Here is a 17,843-nt window from a genome sequence, read left to right as displayed (position 1 = left end):
GTGAAAGATATGAATTAACTCCTATTCAATTAGATACAGCTTTAATATCTGTCCTGGGAAATAATGTTAAACAACAAAAAAACGGATATCACTTTACAATTAATGATAGAAGTTCATATTTTGATTGGTTTAATGCTTATTTTGAAGTAAGTTTTAAAGTAAATAAGCTTGCTGATGGTAATAATTATGATGTTGGAGATCAAATTGCTTTAATTAATAATGCAGCTTCATTAATTGATCAGTTAGTGGTTAAACAAAATGGAAAAATTGTATATGATTGTAATAATTTATACAAAGTAATAAATGTAAAAAATTTAGTTGAACTATCTGAAGATTATGCAAATTCAACTGGAACAAATGAATTTATCTCTTTAGATACTACTGCTACTGCTGAGAGCAGGAAGGATCAAGCTGGATATAATAGTGGTTTCGCTATTAGAAAGGCATTAATGGAAATGGCAATGCGCATGCGTCGGGCAGTCACCGTCTTTTTCTTCCGGCACAACAAAACTAAATTTTTCACTGCTTTTCAGGGCCCAAATCACTCTCTCTCCTTGGTAAACAGGTAAAACAGTGCCCAATTAATCGCCAAATACAACATACCTACTAATTTACATCGTTCTGTTAGTCTTAGGAATTCTGTGGAATTTTAGGTAGTACTTCCGGTTGTAACATTTTTTTTTCAGTCACTTCCGGTTTATCCGAGTATTACTAAATTCGGGTAAACAATTAGTTTGAGGACTTTCCAGGGTATAACATCGGGTTGTCTTTAATTATAGACACCGTGTCTGCTTTTATACAGTTCCTGCCAGTACTGTTTACCCACTGACTGATCTAGGTAACTTCCACTGAACCAAACATGAGACTTTTCATAACCCTCATGTTCTTATTCATAATCATTCTTTGGTTTTAGGTTAACAGCACAGTACCAGATCCCAGACTTGGTCAGCACCAGCAATATTACAGGTTTGTCAGTGAGAGTCCAAACCAAGAATGCCATTGTCAACCACACCATTAGATCTGTTAAGGGCAGGAATGGGCCTGTCCCAGGTAAAACGACCCTGGTATTTTTACACTGCTTGTTGGTCTGTCAATGCCCAGATTGAACTAAATCCTGGACCCAGTACTTCCAAATCGCAATACTTATGTGGTCACTGTGAAGAGGAAGTCACTTGGACCCAGAAGGGCATTCTGTGCGACACCTGTGAACAATGGTACCACACAGACTGTCAAGGTATCGGAGACAGCACGTATGATCGTCTTTCTGACTCAAGGTTTGCCTGGCACTGTCAATACTGTGGACAGGCGAACTATTCCTACTCCCTAATTGAATCCCTTGACTCCCTTAATGATAGTAACAAATACTCCCAATTAGATTATAGTTCTACCATTTTAGATGCGAGTCACCGACCAGATCGGTCAGTTAGGTCACTCTCAGATACCCCAAATTTCAAACCCTCCCCAAAAGATACTTCTACTCCCAAAACAAAGGTCAAAAAACCCTCCAAAGTCAACATGACAAAAGCGAGAGGATAACCATTCTTAATATTAACTGTAGGTCCATAAAAAATAAAATCCCAGATCTCCATCAATTAATACAACAGGTCAAACCAGATATCATCTCTTGTACGGAAACCTGGTTGAAACCAGATATCCAAACCTCTGAAATCTTCCCCAAGGACCTAAACTTCCAGGTTTTCAGGGATGATAGAACCTCAGGCCAGGGAGGAGGTGTCCTTACTGCAATCTCCAAACACCTCATTTCTCAAGAAGAACCTGAACTGAAAACCAACTGCAACCTGTCCTGGGCGAAAATTACTATCAAAGGGGCCAAGGATATATACATTGGCACATACTATAAGCCCCACGAAAATGATGAGGACTCCCTCACAGAGTTATGGTCATCCCTTTCTAAAGTACCCCAAGACAGTACAATTTGGTTACTCGGTGACTTCAATCTACCTGATATAGATTGGTCATCTGAGGTCCCCAAGTCCAAATGCAGATTCAAGGAAATGTATGAGGACTTCATTGATAGGATAAATTCCTTTAATCTACAGCAAATGGTCAAGATCCCAACCAGAAATGAGAATATTCTGGACCTGTTCCTCACTAACTTCCCTTCCCTAGTTCAATGTACTAAAACAATCCCTTGTCTAGGTAAATCTGACCACGACATTGTTTTCCATGAAATCAACATAAAGATAGGCCGTCCCCTCCAACCCAAAAGGTCAATAAAATGCTTTAACAAAGCAAATTGGGATGATTTCAAAAGGGACCTATCAGAGTTTGGAAAGAAATTCGCTGATTCTGACCACTCTGACCCCGCCTCAGATTGGAATCTGTTCAAAGATGAACTCAATCGACTTAGTTCTCTACACATTCCAACTAAAACTACTAAGACACGCTGCGACCTCCCATGGTTAACTCCAAGATCCTTAGGCAAATCCGCAAGCGTGATAAAATGTACACTAAATTGAGGAAATCCAACCAATCCCCATGTAAAAGTAACACCTTCAAAGCCCTTAAATATAGCATCCAAAAACAGCTAAGGAACTCATACTGGTCTTACCTAGAATCAGTCATATTCATGGACGATTCACAACCAGGTAAAATAAGAAATTCTATTCCTTCATAAAACATAAGAAAACAGAAAATTGTGGTGTAGCACCTCTTAAGCATGAGGGTCTAACATATACTGACCCTGCCACCAAGGCCAATATACTAAATAGGCAATTTGAGTCGGTCTTCTCAAAACCCAAACCACTCAGTTTGAAGCAACTCTGCAAAAAAGTTACTACAAACACTTCAGCACCCAACATGCCCATGATCTCTGTTACAGAAGAGGGTGTTGATAAACTCCTGCAGGGGCTCTCTCCAAACAAAGCCTCTGGCCCAGATGAACTCTCACCAAGAGTTCTAAAAGAGCTACACCACGAGATAGCGCCCATCCTTACAATTATATTTATGTCATCCCTGGAAACTGGCTGTGTCCCGCCAGATTGGAGAAGTGCAGTTGTCGCCCCTGTTTATAAGAAAGGCCCGAAATCCAAGGCCAGTAACTACAGGCCAATATCTCTCACCTGCATAGCTTCCAAATTATTGGAACACATTCTAGTCTCCAACATCATGACACATTTTGACAATAATGACCTCTTAAGCCAGTACCAGCATGGCTTCAGATCTAAGCATAGCTGTGAATCACAACTGATCAGCTTTACACAAGAAGTTTACGACAACCTTGAGCAAGGTCAACAAACAGATGTAATAGTAATGGATTTTAGTAAAGCATTCGACAAGGTTGATCACAATAAATTGATATTTAAACTTAATGAGCTGGGTGTCCACCCTCTGGTATCACAGTGGATAAAGTCATTTCTGAAGGGTCGAACCCAAAGAGTAGTTGTAGACGGCTGCACTTCTGACACCCTGCCTGTCCTGTCCGGTGTCCCTCAGGGATCCGTCCTAGGGCCCTGTCTCTTTCTGGCTTACATTAATGACCTACCAGATTCTATTAGAAGTAAGGCAAGACTGTTTGCAGATGATACCATAGTATACCTTACAGTCAAGTCCTCATCTGATGCCCAAACACTACAAAAAGATTTGTACGCCCTTGAAAAGTGGGAACAGGACTGGTCAATGGAATTCAATCCAGACAAGTGTGAGGTGCTGAGAATTACTCGCAAACGAAACCCTGTCATGTTTCCTTACACCCTGCATGACAAGGAACTGAAATCTACCGGTACCGCTAAATACTTAGGTGTTACACTAACTAAAGACTTAAACTGGTCTGAACATATTAATACTATTTCCTCTAAAGCAAACAACTCTCTTAAATTCATCAAAAGAAATGTTCAGACAACAAACAAAAAAGTCAAAGAGAAAGCCTATAACACCTATGTCCGTCCACAACTTGAGTATTGCTCATCCATCTGGCACCTCTGGCAAAAGTCCCTCTCATACAAAGTCGAAAAAGTGCAAAGATCAGCTGCACGGTTTATCTTTAACGACTATAACTATACAAGCAGTGTAACCCAGATGATTAACACCCTAAACTGGCAAACTTTAGAACAACGGCGCATACAATCTTCTCTCATCTATTTTTACAAAATCCGAACAAATCATGTATGCGTCGACCATAACCATCTAACTCCGACCAGAAACCTGAACTACCTAATTCCACAGTCCCGTACTCAATACCACATGAATTCCTTCTTCCCCCGTACAATCAGACTATGGAATGGCCTTCCCCAATATGTACAGTCCAGCCCCAGCCTCAACATATTTGCTGAGCGGCTGGTCACTGTACATCTGCAGTAACTTCCTTCACTATGTTTTTTTAACTTAGCACCTGTAGTAATTTTTATTCTTTGCACCTAATGAGTTTTCTCATTTTTAACACTGCCCAGACAAGCGCCTTCCAGTCATAATCGTTAATGATTGTTGGAAGTATCATGTAGATGTAGATGTAGAGATGTAATCCAGGGTGGTAATGAGGTAAATGCTAAAATTCCATTAAATAATTATTCATTTTTTCAGGGTTTAGAAACTAATATTTTACCTCCAAGTCAAATTCAAATAACACTGCAGCTAACGGATGATGATGAATTAATTTTTAGAGCTGGCGGAGACCCAGGTAGAGTAATTGTAACAAAATTAATTCTATGGGTTCCACGTTTGGTTTTTAATGAATTTGGGTTTGATCTAATTGCTACTGAAAGATTTACAAAAGCAAGATGGTCATACCTTAGGGAAATGGTGACGCAATCAACTGATACACAACAAAATAATATAACCTTTAGAATAACAGCTGGTGTAACAAAACCACAACATGTATTTGTTTATTTACAACGACCTGACAAAAGTAATTCACAACAACATAACCCACATTTATTAGATACATTTAAAGTTAATGCTAATAATTATAATTGTACATTGGAATCTTGTCGTCTTGAAGTTGGTAATGGTGTTTTTTATCCAGAAACAGAATACACAAGTATATCAAGAATATATGATGATGTAATTAATTATTATTATAAACAAAATAATAAGACTACTGGAAGCCTGCTAAATGGATCAAATTTTTCTGGATTATTTGGATTTATTCATTTTAACTTGGAATATAAAAAGGAAGTAATAACAGAAGATCCTAAGCATATTACATTAACAGCTAAATTAAATATTCCACCAGCAGCTAATATTCGTGTTTACGCAATTGTATTGTATGAAGAAACAGTTGAAATAAATACTATTGGAAATGAACTTGTTATTGTTTAAATAAAATAAATTTTAAATATATAATGTCATCAAATTATATTGAATATAAAGTTAACCTTACAGATGGACAAAAGAAAAATTTAACACAAGCTTATAATAATAAAATTCCACATACTTTTAGATTAAAACATGAACAATTACGTGGAAACTTCCCTTTACTTTTAACAAAAACACAAATTAATCAAATTAAAAAAGCTGTTGCAAATAAGAAGGGATTAGAAATTACAATTTCAAAAAAACAAATGTCCAGTCAAGGTCAAAATGGTGGATTTTTAGGAGCTTTGGCTGGTTTGTTAGGAAAAACAATTCTTCCAATGGCAGCAAAAATAGCTCCAAAAATATTAGCCCCTCTAGGCATCGGCGCTTTGTCTGGGCTGGCCAGTACTGGTGTTAGTAAAATACTTGGAAATGGTATTATTTCAGTAGCTAATGATAAGAGAAATATGATATCACCATATCTTACACCTAATCAAAGAAAGCAACTAGTAGGATCTGGAGTGATTAAATTAACACAAAAACAAAAACAAGACGGTGGCTTTTTAGGTATGTTGGCTGCTAGTCTAGGAATACCTTTGATTACATCTTTGTTAAGTGGAAAAGGACTACAGATTGATTCACAGCGGAGACCTTACAGACGAATTCCTATAGTAAAAAAAAAAATAAAATTTATAAACAAACCTATTTCTAACTTTGAAATTGAACAATGGGTAAAACAATTAAAAATTAAAAACTTTAGGGGTGTATTTAGTAGAAATAATTTATTAAAATTAAAAGAAAAGGACGAGTGTGGAATTATAAATTTGGACGACTCTGTTGGTCCTGGAACACATTGGGTTTGTTATATTGGTAAAATATACTTCGATCCGTTTGGACTTCCTCCACCAAAAGAAGTAATTCAGTATATACCAAATGTAAAATACAACAATGTTCAATATCAAGACAAAACAAGTATGCTTTGTGGATATTATTGTTTATTTTTCATTAAAATGTTACAAGATAAAGTACCGTTGTATGATTTATTGTATAAAATACTAAAAATTAATAATCAAAGAGTAAATGAACAAACTATTATAAATTATTTTAATAAAAAAGGACATTTATTTAACTGGAATAATTAATATAATGGGAATATTCAATAATATAAATGAAAAAGTAAATAAAATAGAAAAACAAATAGAAAGGCAATTAATAAGAAAACCTCCATTGTTTTTAACAAGTTATACCCAAGATACCGATGGTGGATTATTTCAATGGCAAACTGTAAATGCTAGTCCTGGTTTGGTTCAGGGTGGTAATATTGTGGCAATTAAACAAAATTGCATCTTAATTATTCTTGTTGATGCAATTAAATTAGATAAAGGAGAAGCTAAATTACAAATAAAAAATAAAGAAAGTGTAATTCTTCAAAGTTATCATGTAAAAAATAATAGAAAAAATGAATCTATTTCTATTAATTATGCAAATGAATTTAAAATGGATGATGTTTTTTATATTAATTCTTTAAACGTTACGAATATTCAGTTAACAATTTATGGTTCTATAATTTAAGAATTAATTTAAGTTTTAATTTAAGAATAAGCTAATGTATCAATACCATTATCAAGAATATATCTTTTAAACGTCATAACATGATAAAGATGTTTTATTTATAACATAACTGGAAAGATTGTGTTTATCAAGAACGAATAACTTTAAAGGTGTGATTACTTTGGGTTGAATTAAACAAAGTATCTTTATAATTTTTATGAACTATTGTTTTCTTATCAACAAGTTTTTTAATTCCTTTACATTTTTTAACATTAACTTCGTTTTCTAATAAATATGAATACATTTTACTTCTTAATCCAACAAATTCAACAATTACTACACCAGCAGCTTCATCTTTAAATTTTCCAATTACTTTTTTATTATTATCAAAATAAAACTTTGAATTACTATCGTAATCACTATTATCAAATAAATCTTTGTCCTTATAAAAATCCTCATATGCATCTTTGGTTTTAATTTCATAACATAATGAATCAGTGTCAGTGAATAATAATTTACAATTACCCTCGTACTTTTCCTTAATGTAATTATAATGAAAATCATACATTAAATATTTTGATAAATCTAGAATGCACATTCCAACATAACAAGGTCTGTTTAATAACAAACTTTCTTTTATTCTATGAATACCAAAAAGGTTAGAGTTAAACATCGTTGAACTAACAAATGAAGGTTTGGCTATGTATTTTAATAAAATATTTTCATCATGTGTTAATTTAATATTAAACCTCTTGCGTAAATTCTCCATCGTCTTACCAAATACAGAGTTGTTCATTAACTTAAAAAGGTCCTTTTCAAATGAATTTTTTGCTTTAGATCTTTTTTGAGTATTAAAATCAATATACTTTTTTAACCAAGGACTTTCGTCAAAAGTTAATATTTTATGTATTTTTGTTACTTTTAACCCTAATTGTGTATATAGTTCAAGATTTTTATAATGAACTACATAATTTTGTTTTTCATTTAAAGTTGGAACCAACTTCTTTACATTACTTTTTCCTATTTCAAATTCTGTTTTAATATTTTTACTATAATCAGAAAGCCATTGATCTGGTATTTTAATTTTTTCAGGAGCTAAAGGATAATCATTGTGGGTTTTATGTAATTCTTTTGGATATTCAAGATCACATTCAACAATAAAGTTAGTTTTACCTTTTGCAATTAATTTCTTAAATTGTTTTTCGGATATAAATTTAAAGTTTCCAGAGGGTAAAGGTTGACACATAGCCCAACCGTAAAGGTTATTGGCGTCGAGGTACATAATGTATTTGCTTTCTTCTTTTGAATTATAATCCTTCATATATTTATTGTTTGCTTTACTGTATCTGTTTGAAATATAACTTATTCCTCCTCTCAGTCCCTTTTCAATAAAAAGATACATATCAATATCAGTTATTAAATCTAACTTAATTCCAGTCATTTTTAACATTGCATTCCAAGCTAACCCAGGACTACTAAAATAATGACAAGGATCTAATTTGTAGTACTCTAAACATAGTTTTCTAAAATTTTCAAATACATCAGCTAAAAGTAATACGTCTGTTTTTAAATATAGATCATGATATTCTCCCATTGTTTTAATTTTAAATTTATTCCAAACATTTTTAGCATGTTCATATTCATTATCAGAAATATTAGTTTCATTTAAAATTGAATAAAACTCTTCTTTAGAAGGTAATTTTGTTTCTTTGAATTTTTTAAATGAATCCATGTAATCATATGGATAAACACCTTTTGTTTTTAATAATTCAACATTTTCACAATCAAATTCTTGAGATAAGTATTTAAATTCTGGAATATTTTTTACTAAGTTATCCAATGATTGAGACATAAATTGGAATGAATCAATAAAGACCAAGTCAGAAATCATAAATGCCATATATCTTTCCATATTGTTAGGAATAACATTAATTTCTTTTTTAAATTTCCCTATTTGTTGCATAATAAAATGACCGTCATAACCTCTTAAATTATGAAAAATAACAGGAATTTTATGTGTTAGTTTAAAATTAATATTACATTCTGAGTGAGCACTTCCTCTGAATTTTCCTGTTATATGACAATGATCTCTTACTTTGATTGAATCTTCTATATATTCTTTTTCACAGATATGACAAAACTTTTGTTTTTTTAAATTCGGTTGAATCATTTTTAGACATTCTTAGTTCTTTGTTAAAGTTAACACTAAATATTTCTTTACAATATTCCACTTCCTCAAGCATTTTTTCAATAAACTTATAAACTGCATTAGGACCTCTATAAATCTGGGTTGGTTTAGTATATTTATCGTCATAACAACAAACAACTTTATAGCCGTAACCACAATCTATATGATTTTGATATGGTTCAGTAAATGAAGATTCAGTTGATGGTAAAGCAGTTAAAACTTTTTTAGTTATTGAATTAAAATCAGCATAAATTACAAAAGGTACTGCTAAACCTTTATGATAATTTTTAAATTGTACTTTACTTCCCTCTTTTGGCATTTTTACACCTTGGGTACCATTAATAGCTAAACAATTTGGTATGTGTTCATTTAATATTCTTTCTTGAGTAAAATTCTGTAAACATGATTTACAAAAATGTTTCTTGTTTGTATTTTTTGTTTTGTTATTCATTAATCTGTTAAAGTCTTTTATCCAAACATAATGTTGGACTACAGTTCTTGAGGGCTTACAGTCATCATCAGTTATTTTATCATTTATTTTATCATTTATTTTATCATTTGTTTTATCATTAGTAATTAGCAACATGTCACAGTGTTCTTCGTATTGATATTTTGATATGTACAATGGATAAATACTATTTTCTTCATATCCAAATATATTAAATGATATTTCATTTAAAACTTCTATTTTAGGTATTTGATTTAATGTAACAGGAAATTTAATTCCAGTATAATCAAGATCGTTTATATGTTTTTTATAATTTGAAACTCTTTCAGAATGTTTTGTTACAGGAAATTTGTTAGCTAAATGACACCATCTAAAACATTCATTATCATCATTCTTTATATTTATTAATCCTTTCATTGAATTTTGTAACGGTTTTGGTAATTCTAAATAACTTGAAGCAGACAATGGACTATACTTATATCTATTTATATAATGAGCATCAACTGACTCTATTCTCCAGCCACTTCCTTCAGAAATCCAATTACCAATTCTATTTATTATTTCATCAAAAGCTTGATGTAAAGTTTTTTTTATTTCGTTTGTGTTAATAATTTCTAAAGCCTTTGATTGAAAATAAGCTGATTTATAAATTGTATCAGTTTTATCCATTTTTGCAAAAGTTATTTTTAAAACAACATTTATTTTTATACCTTTTAAAGTTTTAAGTTCAGATTTAAGTATTTCATAAGAGTCGTTTATAGTTAAATATAATTGATTCTTTGGATCTTGTCTATATGTAATTTTAATTTCAAATTTCTTATAATATTGTTTTGTAGATCTCTCAATTTCCATCTATATATTATATTTAGAAAAAAAAATCTTCAAGCAAAAAAGGATTAAAAAAATAATTAAAAAAATAATTAAAAAATAATAAAATAAATAAAGTTTTAAATTATCTTTAAGAAGAATTAAAATATTTAAATTTATATCTTTTTCCATTAACTTTTGATATTCCACATTTTACTCGGTTTGTCCTTCACAACACATTTTTATTAACCCAGCATTAATACCAAATTCTTTAGATGCTTTGTAAGTGCTTCTATATATTTTTTCTTCATTAGTATCACAATCGGTTACAATAACTTTTTTAGGATTGTTTCGATAATTATTTGGTCTGGGACAATCACATAATCTTTCATCATTTTCTTCTTCAGTTAATAGACAACCACAGTCCCATTCAAATAAAGTTCTTTTACGAAGATAAGGATCTATAACATTTTGTAATTTATCAATAACGTGATTTTTATATTCATCGCTAACTATTTGATTAAGTTTTGATTTAATAACATTTCTTCTTTTAAGAACTTTCTTATATGAATTTTCATCTGGATTCATTATTTCTCCTAAAGTGCTAGATAATTTTGGCATAATCATTCTATCTACCTTTCTATTAACCATCTATATATAATATACTTATAGAAAAAAATCTTTAAAAAACACACGTAAAATTTAATACAGCTCTTCTTCTTTTTTACTTTTATATCCGTTAAGTTTAAATTCCTTCATATGCATTTCAAGGGGTGTTGAATAATTTTTTTCTTTCTGCATTTCTAATAGTATTGTAAAAATATCCTGAATAACTTTTTTCTCTTCTTCTTTATTTACTTTTCCAATCCGTGCTTTTGTTATAAGTTGTTTTATTTTGTGGTGATGTGATTTTAAAAAAAATTTCTTGTCGTCAAGTTTTAGTCTGTTAGTAAATATGGTAATTACTGATGGAACAGCGCCAGCAACTGCTACAAATATAGGAATAGCTGGAACAAGTACTAATGCAGCTGAGCAACCAAAAATACCTGCTGTAATATATAATCCAGTATTTACTCTCCCACAAAATTTATAACTTTTTCTGTAAGCAGCAGCTAGTTTAGTTAAGTGAATAATTAATTGATCTATTGTTTCTATTCCATTATTATTAGAAATTAGATTTTTATTGCTCATTTATATAATTAAACTTTTTATTTCTAAATTAAATTTGTTCAAGATCGCTAAATGGTACCCAACTATTAAATTTTTCATTGTAACCTTTCCATTTTACTAAAGCTTGTTTTTTCTTATAGTCTCGTCTAATAACTTTTTCAATTCTAAAAACTTCTTGTGTAGTAGGTAAAAGTTCTTGTTCATAAAATGAACCTTGAATTATTTCATCATTTAAATCTTTAATAGTGTATGTTCTGGGATTTGTATTATTGATTTTATAAATTATAAATATTTCCTCTGTCCAGTTTGGTGTATAATCCTTTTTCAAAATGTCTTTTAAGTTTGCTTAAGCGAACTCGATCACCAATTTTAAATTTTGCTTTGCTCTTTGGTATCTTTAAATCACCATATAAATTAAAGTAAACAGTACCTTTATTTAAGTTTTTACTAGCTTCGGTTGGTGTCATTTTTATACTAGAATGTTTTGTTTTGTTATATTTATTAACCATATCCTGCAAATTATTTAAATAAGTATAAGTATTATTTGCTGTAAAATATTTCCACATTATTCTTTTTAAACTTCTATTAAATCTTTCTATTACTACAGCCTTTCCTTCATTAAATGTATGATACATATTAATTTTATTTTTATTTAAAAAATGATTCAAACTTTTTATTATAAAATTCTTTTCCTTCATCTACCCATAAATTTACTGGTAATCGTCCTTCAGAAATTATTTTTTCAAATGCTTCAGTAACAAATTCTCCGGTTTTATTCTTTAATGGAATAACCCAAGCATATTTACTAAATATATCAATAACAGTTAACAAGTACTTTACTCCTTTATTATATTTTGAAAAAGCTTGCATGTCAACTAAATCAGCTGACCAAGTATCATCAATATCATCAACTATCACTCTCCGTTTCCTAAATTTCCTTTTAATTGGTTTGTGTAATTCTTCTGCTAATTCATCGCTCCAATTTATTTTGGGGGTAGTAAAAGTTTGCTCTACCCCCTTTTCCCGTTTTTTGACTTTTGTCCCAGACCAAGTTTGTATTTTGTTTTAATTATAGGTTTCACAACTAAATGTTTTGCAATCTTTTCTCCAAATGTTTTTGATTTAGTTTTATTTAAATTGGAAAGCATTTTTTTGTCACATTCACTTTTACTTAGTCTTGAGTCATAGCAAAAATCATGGTCCATACATACTGCATCCAGTTCATTGACAGGGGGTCTATTATCTAGGGGATTTCCTGGCCCCAATAATTATATCCTGGAAGTGTTAAACCTTTCTTAGGTAATAAAGGTAACATTGCTTTGTGAATATCTAATTACCCCCTGTACTTTTAACAAACTTTGATTTCATCTTTCCACAAGATGAACAGGTAGCTTTTATCATTTTTCTCCCATTTTTTGTTATAACATAATGGGGGTTTATATTATCCGTAAATCTTCTTTCTTTCAAACGATATATTTTATTTTGTAAACTCATCTATATCATATGTATTTAAATTTAACTTTAAAACTTTTAGTCTGTTTAAAACCTGTGGATTTTAAATTGTCCGGCATTGGTCGGTTCGGACCAAGGGGTTATAGGTCAGGGGGGTCAGATTGACTTCGCACAAACAATTCTTATACTACTAGTATACTGTTTTGTATATGTTTAAACATATTCCCCTTCATGCAATATAACTTTACGATATGTTTGTAGATAAGTAAAAGGACAAGAAATATATTTTCAGGTTTTTTTCTTTTTATAAATGAAGAAAAGTCGAAAGGATTGTATCGCTGTCCTGTTCATTCTATAGGTTTATTAAAAACTGAAAGAAAATGTGGCCACAGTACTGCAGCACTTCACCATCACACTCTCACAATTCGCCATCAGTTTTTGTTTAGTTGATTGTTTGATATGACGTTTTTTATATTACATGTCAGCTGAGCTGCAAATTTTTAACTGAGTGTCAATCGCAACAGTTGAGTGTTGCTTTTCGATCAAACCTTGCCGCTTGATAAACTTTAAAGAGTGGATATGCATCTTCGATATCACAGTGGGCATGATATGTCTCCTGCAAGAACTCGAGTACAACAAAGTCGGTACTGTTTAATAATTTTTCTCTTTTAAGTTCTCTTTCAAATATGCAATGGAAGAAACGTTATATCAAGTCAGCAATCGAGCTTGAGTTACAAACAGAAAATCAGTGATGCAAAATATAAAGTATTTCTTTAAACTAAAAAAAGAATAAGTAAACAAACTCCGTTAACAGTAAAAATTCAACTTGTTGGTAATTCTTTATCTTTCGTACATATAGCAACAATCCGACATCTAAGGCGCACAGTTATGATATTTTACATTGATATCGTCCATGGATATACGGTCTCGTTGTCCTTTAGAAAATCTTGAAACGGTAACATGCATGAGTCCATTATAACACAAGTGTTTTTTTTTTGTCCGTTTTTTTTATTTTATAAGGATATAAAGGTGGTTTTGGCAAGGAGAGTGAGGAATAAATACCTCCCACATACGGAACAATATGATAAAATATAAAACGAAACGGACAAAGAAAAACACGTTGAAAATGGGGGTAAGAGGTAGGTTTCATTATTCTTCACCCTCCTTGCCCATACCACCTTTATTTCCTTATAATATGCATTTTTTGTTGGAGAAAAAATAACATGTAATCACCGTAAAGTTTCTTTTGCAAAAAGAAAAGGAAACAATTGTTAGAATTAAGCGATAGCGATTGTGCCCATAAATATGTTTAAATGTCTCTTGAAAGCATGTGCACAAAAAAGATCGATATACATGCACTTATTGAATTATAACAAATTGTGGTTAAATAGGAGAACAGAAGACAGGTCATATGGTGACTTTCCGGCTTTGATGTTGGATGAAGACGACCCCAGGTGCCCCTCCGTGCATTATTTCATCACGAGCGGGCACCAAATTTGACTCTTTCAACTCTTCTAAAAAGAAATTAGCCTGACAGTTTGCATGCCAAGTATTGCTTACTATCTATCATATTGTATTTTTTCTCCACAGCGCAGTGAATATCATAATCTATTCGACATCGAGAAAGAACAAAAAGCTCTGTTCCCTTAGTGAAATCGCCTGAAGAAAACTTTAAATACTTTTAAACGAAGTATTTTTAAACGACGGTTGCTATTTAGATAAAAAGTATTTACATATAGTTGAAAAATAATTTATCGTTATTTTGGATTTCTACTGCACTCTTTTGTGACTTTTCAGTTTTGGGTTAACTTATTGCATCTAGCACGGCTCAATAATTTACGTTCAATTTTATAGTCGTTATGTTTCATTTCTTTTGTTTTATTTCATTCTAATCTAACAACCGACCATCCGACCATATATTAACTCTTTATCCAGGCCCGAACGTCTCTGATTAAGTAAATTCGCGTGGCACTGACCATAAGGATTTGGCCAAGATAATCAAAAATCTGCTAGGAGACAGTCATGATGCTGTTCGTCCCACTAACTCATCTTCAAAGGAATTTGCGCAGAAGTTTATTTATGGCGACGTTTTACACCAAAAACAATTTAAAAGATTAGAAATGACATATTTTGCATAGTCAAACTGATTGTGATTCAACAGACTTGCTTGGTTAGAACACCAGGAAGTATTAAACCGTCTTGTTGATTTGGCTCCTGTAACGATAGAAGATATAAAACAAATCATACAAACATTTCAGATCAAATTCTGTGAACTTGACCAATTGCCAACATCACACTTAAAGAAATGACTTGAGTAGATCTTGCCATTGATAACAAACATCATAAAAAAACATCAATGGAATTTGGGTATGTACCAAAAGTGTGTAACAGTGCGATGATAGGCACCTGCTTAAGAATCCAGGTCTTGAACCTAACCCTAACCCTAACCAGATAGCACACTTAACGAGTTGCAACATGTCCAGAACATGGCAGCTCGTGTCATCACTAAGACACCCCGTCGAAATCATATGACCTCGGTTCTGAAGGAGCTCCATTTGTTGCCAGTGTAATACAGAGTGCAGTACAAAGTTCTGACTTACACCTTAAAGGCTCTACACAGTCAGTCTCCTGCCTACATAAGGGATATGACAGAAGTGTATAAACCGGTCAGAAACTTAAGATCACAACACATGTTGTCACTGGCAAAAAGCTAAAGCCGTGTTGTATGGCAATCGCAGCTTTTCGTTCACTGCTCCCCAGCTTTTAAACTCCCTTCCCGTCAAGATAATGGAAGCTCAAACGCTTGGTGTTTTCAAAAACCTGCTAAAACTCACATCTTTGTACAACAATTTCGTTTACTGGCCAATGCATTTATTTCTTCCAATAACACAGCGTAGAACAGTATTTGATCCTAGGGTCAAACACTTTTAAAATGTTTATATGTCTGTCTTGTTTTAGACATATGTTTTGTTAATGTGAAATACAATGTTAATTTTTGCCTGTGCTGAATGCATATTTGTTTGTATTGTTTATAACCTGTTCTTTAAAGCACTTTTGAGCGTGTATATGTGCATCAACAGTATGCTATATACATGTGGTATTATTAATCGCGCAATTTCAGCACCACTGGTGCTCCGCTTCGATGGAATTGCGGCACTTCCGGTGAACAATTTGCGAAGGGAATATCAACAAATTTACGGTCAGTGGTTTCTTTTTCTTTATATTATTTTTTTTTTATTTGAAACACTCTATCAAAAATCGGGCTTCGCAGTTCATCCTGTATATAAACAAAGACTTGTCCTGGAAAATATCGTCTTAATTAGTGGAAAAACGACCGAGGCACGATGAAAATTCTGCACGCGTATTGACACAAACTTTGCCCAAAGGAATCACAATGCTGTAGATAAATGTTATTTTCTTGATTATTTACCCATTCCAAAGGATGAAATAGCAAAAAGCCTTTCAGATATTACATATGCTTACTTAAAATCGTATTTTACTTACAAAGAGAGCACAGACTTGCATGAAATAAGTCAAAATAGAACTGGTGCTCCAATTGCGACACAGGAGATAGAATTGCACATATATTTTTGTGAAATGATATTCGTTTTTAATGTTTCTATGCTTATTGTTAATCACGATAGCGTCATAGGTTTAGCTCAAACCAAAGTAAAAGAAGGCGTACGACTATGATGTTGTTACCGCGTCTGAAATACGTTGCTGCCACCCGAATTCTATTAATTGTAAAAAAAAATATTAAAGATTAGTTTCCGAAACAGATGTTCACTATTACACCAGATTTATATTGCGCCCTATTCATGATAAACACGTTCAAAGGCGTTTTACAAAGCATACATTTTCCCCCCACTTAATTACTGTTTGATACACCTTCCTATATTAGATTTTTTTGTCGTATTTTATCATAGATTTATATATCAGACTGACAAAAAGGGGTCTCCTGGAATGATTGTGATAAATTCATACTCCGGTATAAACCGGATTTAAGCAACTTGAATGACAAGTATCTTTAATGTAAATATTTTGTAACCATGGTAATCCTAACCCTAACCTTTAGTTAGTATATCATACATACTATATACACTAAATGCGTGTGGACATGCAATGTTTTGCCTATCTTTGCCGTGCTCTCCGATTGATAATCACTTCGGGACATGCGCAGAAGTCCGCTCCAGGTCTGCAATCAGCAACATCGTATATATCATTCGAAAGTCTCTATGGATGGAAGTTTCAAAATTCTGAATGATATCTTCAAAATTTAGATTTCATTTCCAGAATGCCGTTTATTCCTTTGTAAAGCTATGAAATATGCAAATTTAGAAAAAATATCCCAAATGTAAAAAAAGCGTTGCATTTTAGCACAATCCGTCGAGAAAATAATTGCATGTCAAAATTGGATTTTTATTGTCCAAAAATGACTAATGAAAACTGTAAAAAGATCCTTTGGAAGCATAAAATGCAACCAAGAACAATAATAGTAGACTCGTTTTGATTGAGTCTGTTCATAAAAGGTAATGAAATGTGCAACACGCCCCCTAGCACCGGCTAACGCGGAACTCTATTACACATCTATTGAATGGACTCTAAGACAATATAACAACAATATTTATTTGTGAGCTTGAGACTAATTTTCTTTCGAAACGGAGATTTTCCTGCGTGAAGACATGTGGCTTTCTTTTTGAAAATATATGTTGATCGTTTTTTCCGTGACAGGCACAGGCCTTTCTTTGTGAATTTAAACAATCCCATGCCTGAAAAAGAACAGACTTAATGGCCTCTGATTGCTACAGGAACGAGTGTCATTTTAACTAACACTAACTAATTACGTATTGGTGGTAAAAACAATATTTGCCATCTCCCGCTAGTGAAGCATTCCGGATCTAAAGCCTCAAGCTGTTACCATATCTATGAGTGATCTGACATTACAAATCGAATAACAATAAGCATAGAAATATT

The 17,843-nt window shown here is 32.1% G+C and overlaps 1 protein-coding gene across 1 annotated transcript in view; it reads left to right on the top strand.

Annotated features, from left to right (window-relative positions):
* Positions 1-993: 993 nt before the first annotated feature.
* Positions 994-17,843, top strand: part of LOC123552572 (uncharacterized) — an 80,784-nt gene continuing 63,934 nt past the window's right edge. The window contains exons 1-2 of the mRNA XM_053542358.1: positions 994-1,274; positions 1,559-2,160. Of these exons, the coding sequence (XP_053398333.1) occupies positions 994-1,274; positions 1,559-2,160 (883 nt within the window). The remainder of the gene's footprint in view (positions 1,275-1,558; positions 2,161-17,843) is intronic.

The sequence above is a fragment of the Mercenaria mercenaria genome, chromosome 4 (assembly GCF_021730395.1).
Source record: "Mercenaria mercenaria strain notata chromosome 4, MADL_Memer_1, whole genome shotgun sequence".
NCBI lineage: Eukaryota > Metazoa > Mollusca > Bivalvia > Venerida > Veneridae > Mercenaria > Mercenaria mercenaria.
Note: the sequence above shows the minus strand (reverse complement) of the source record. Positions and strands in the feature narration are given on the sequence as shown.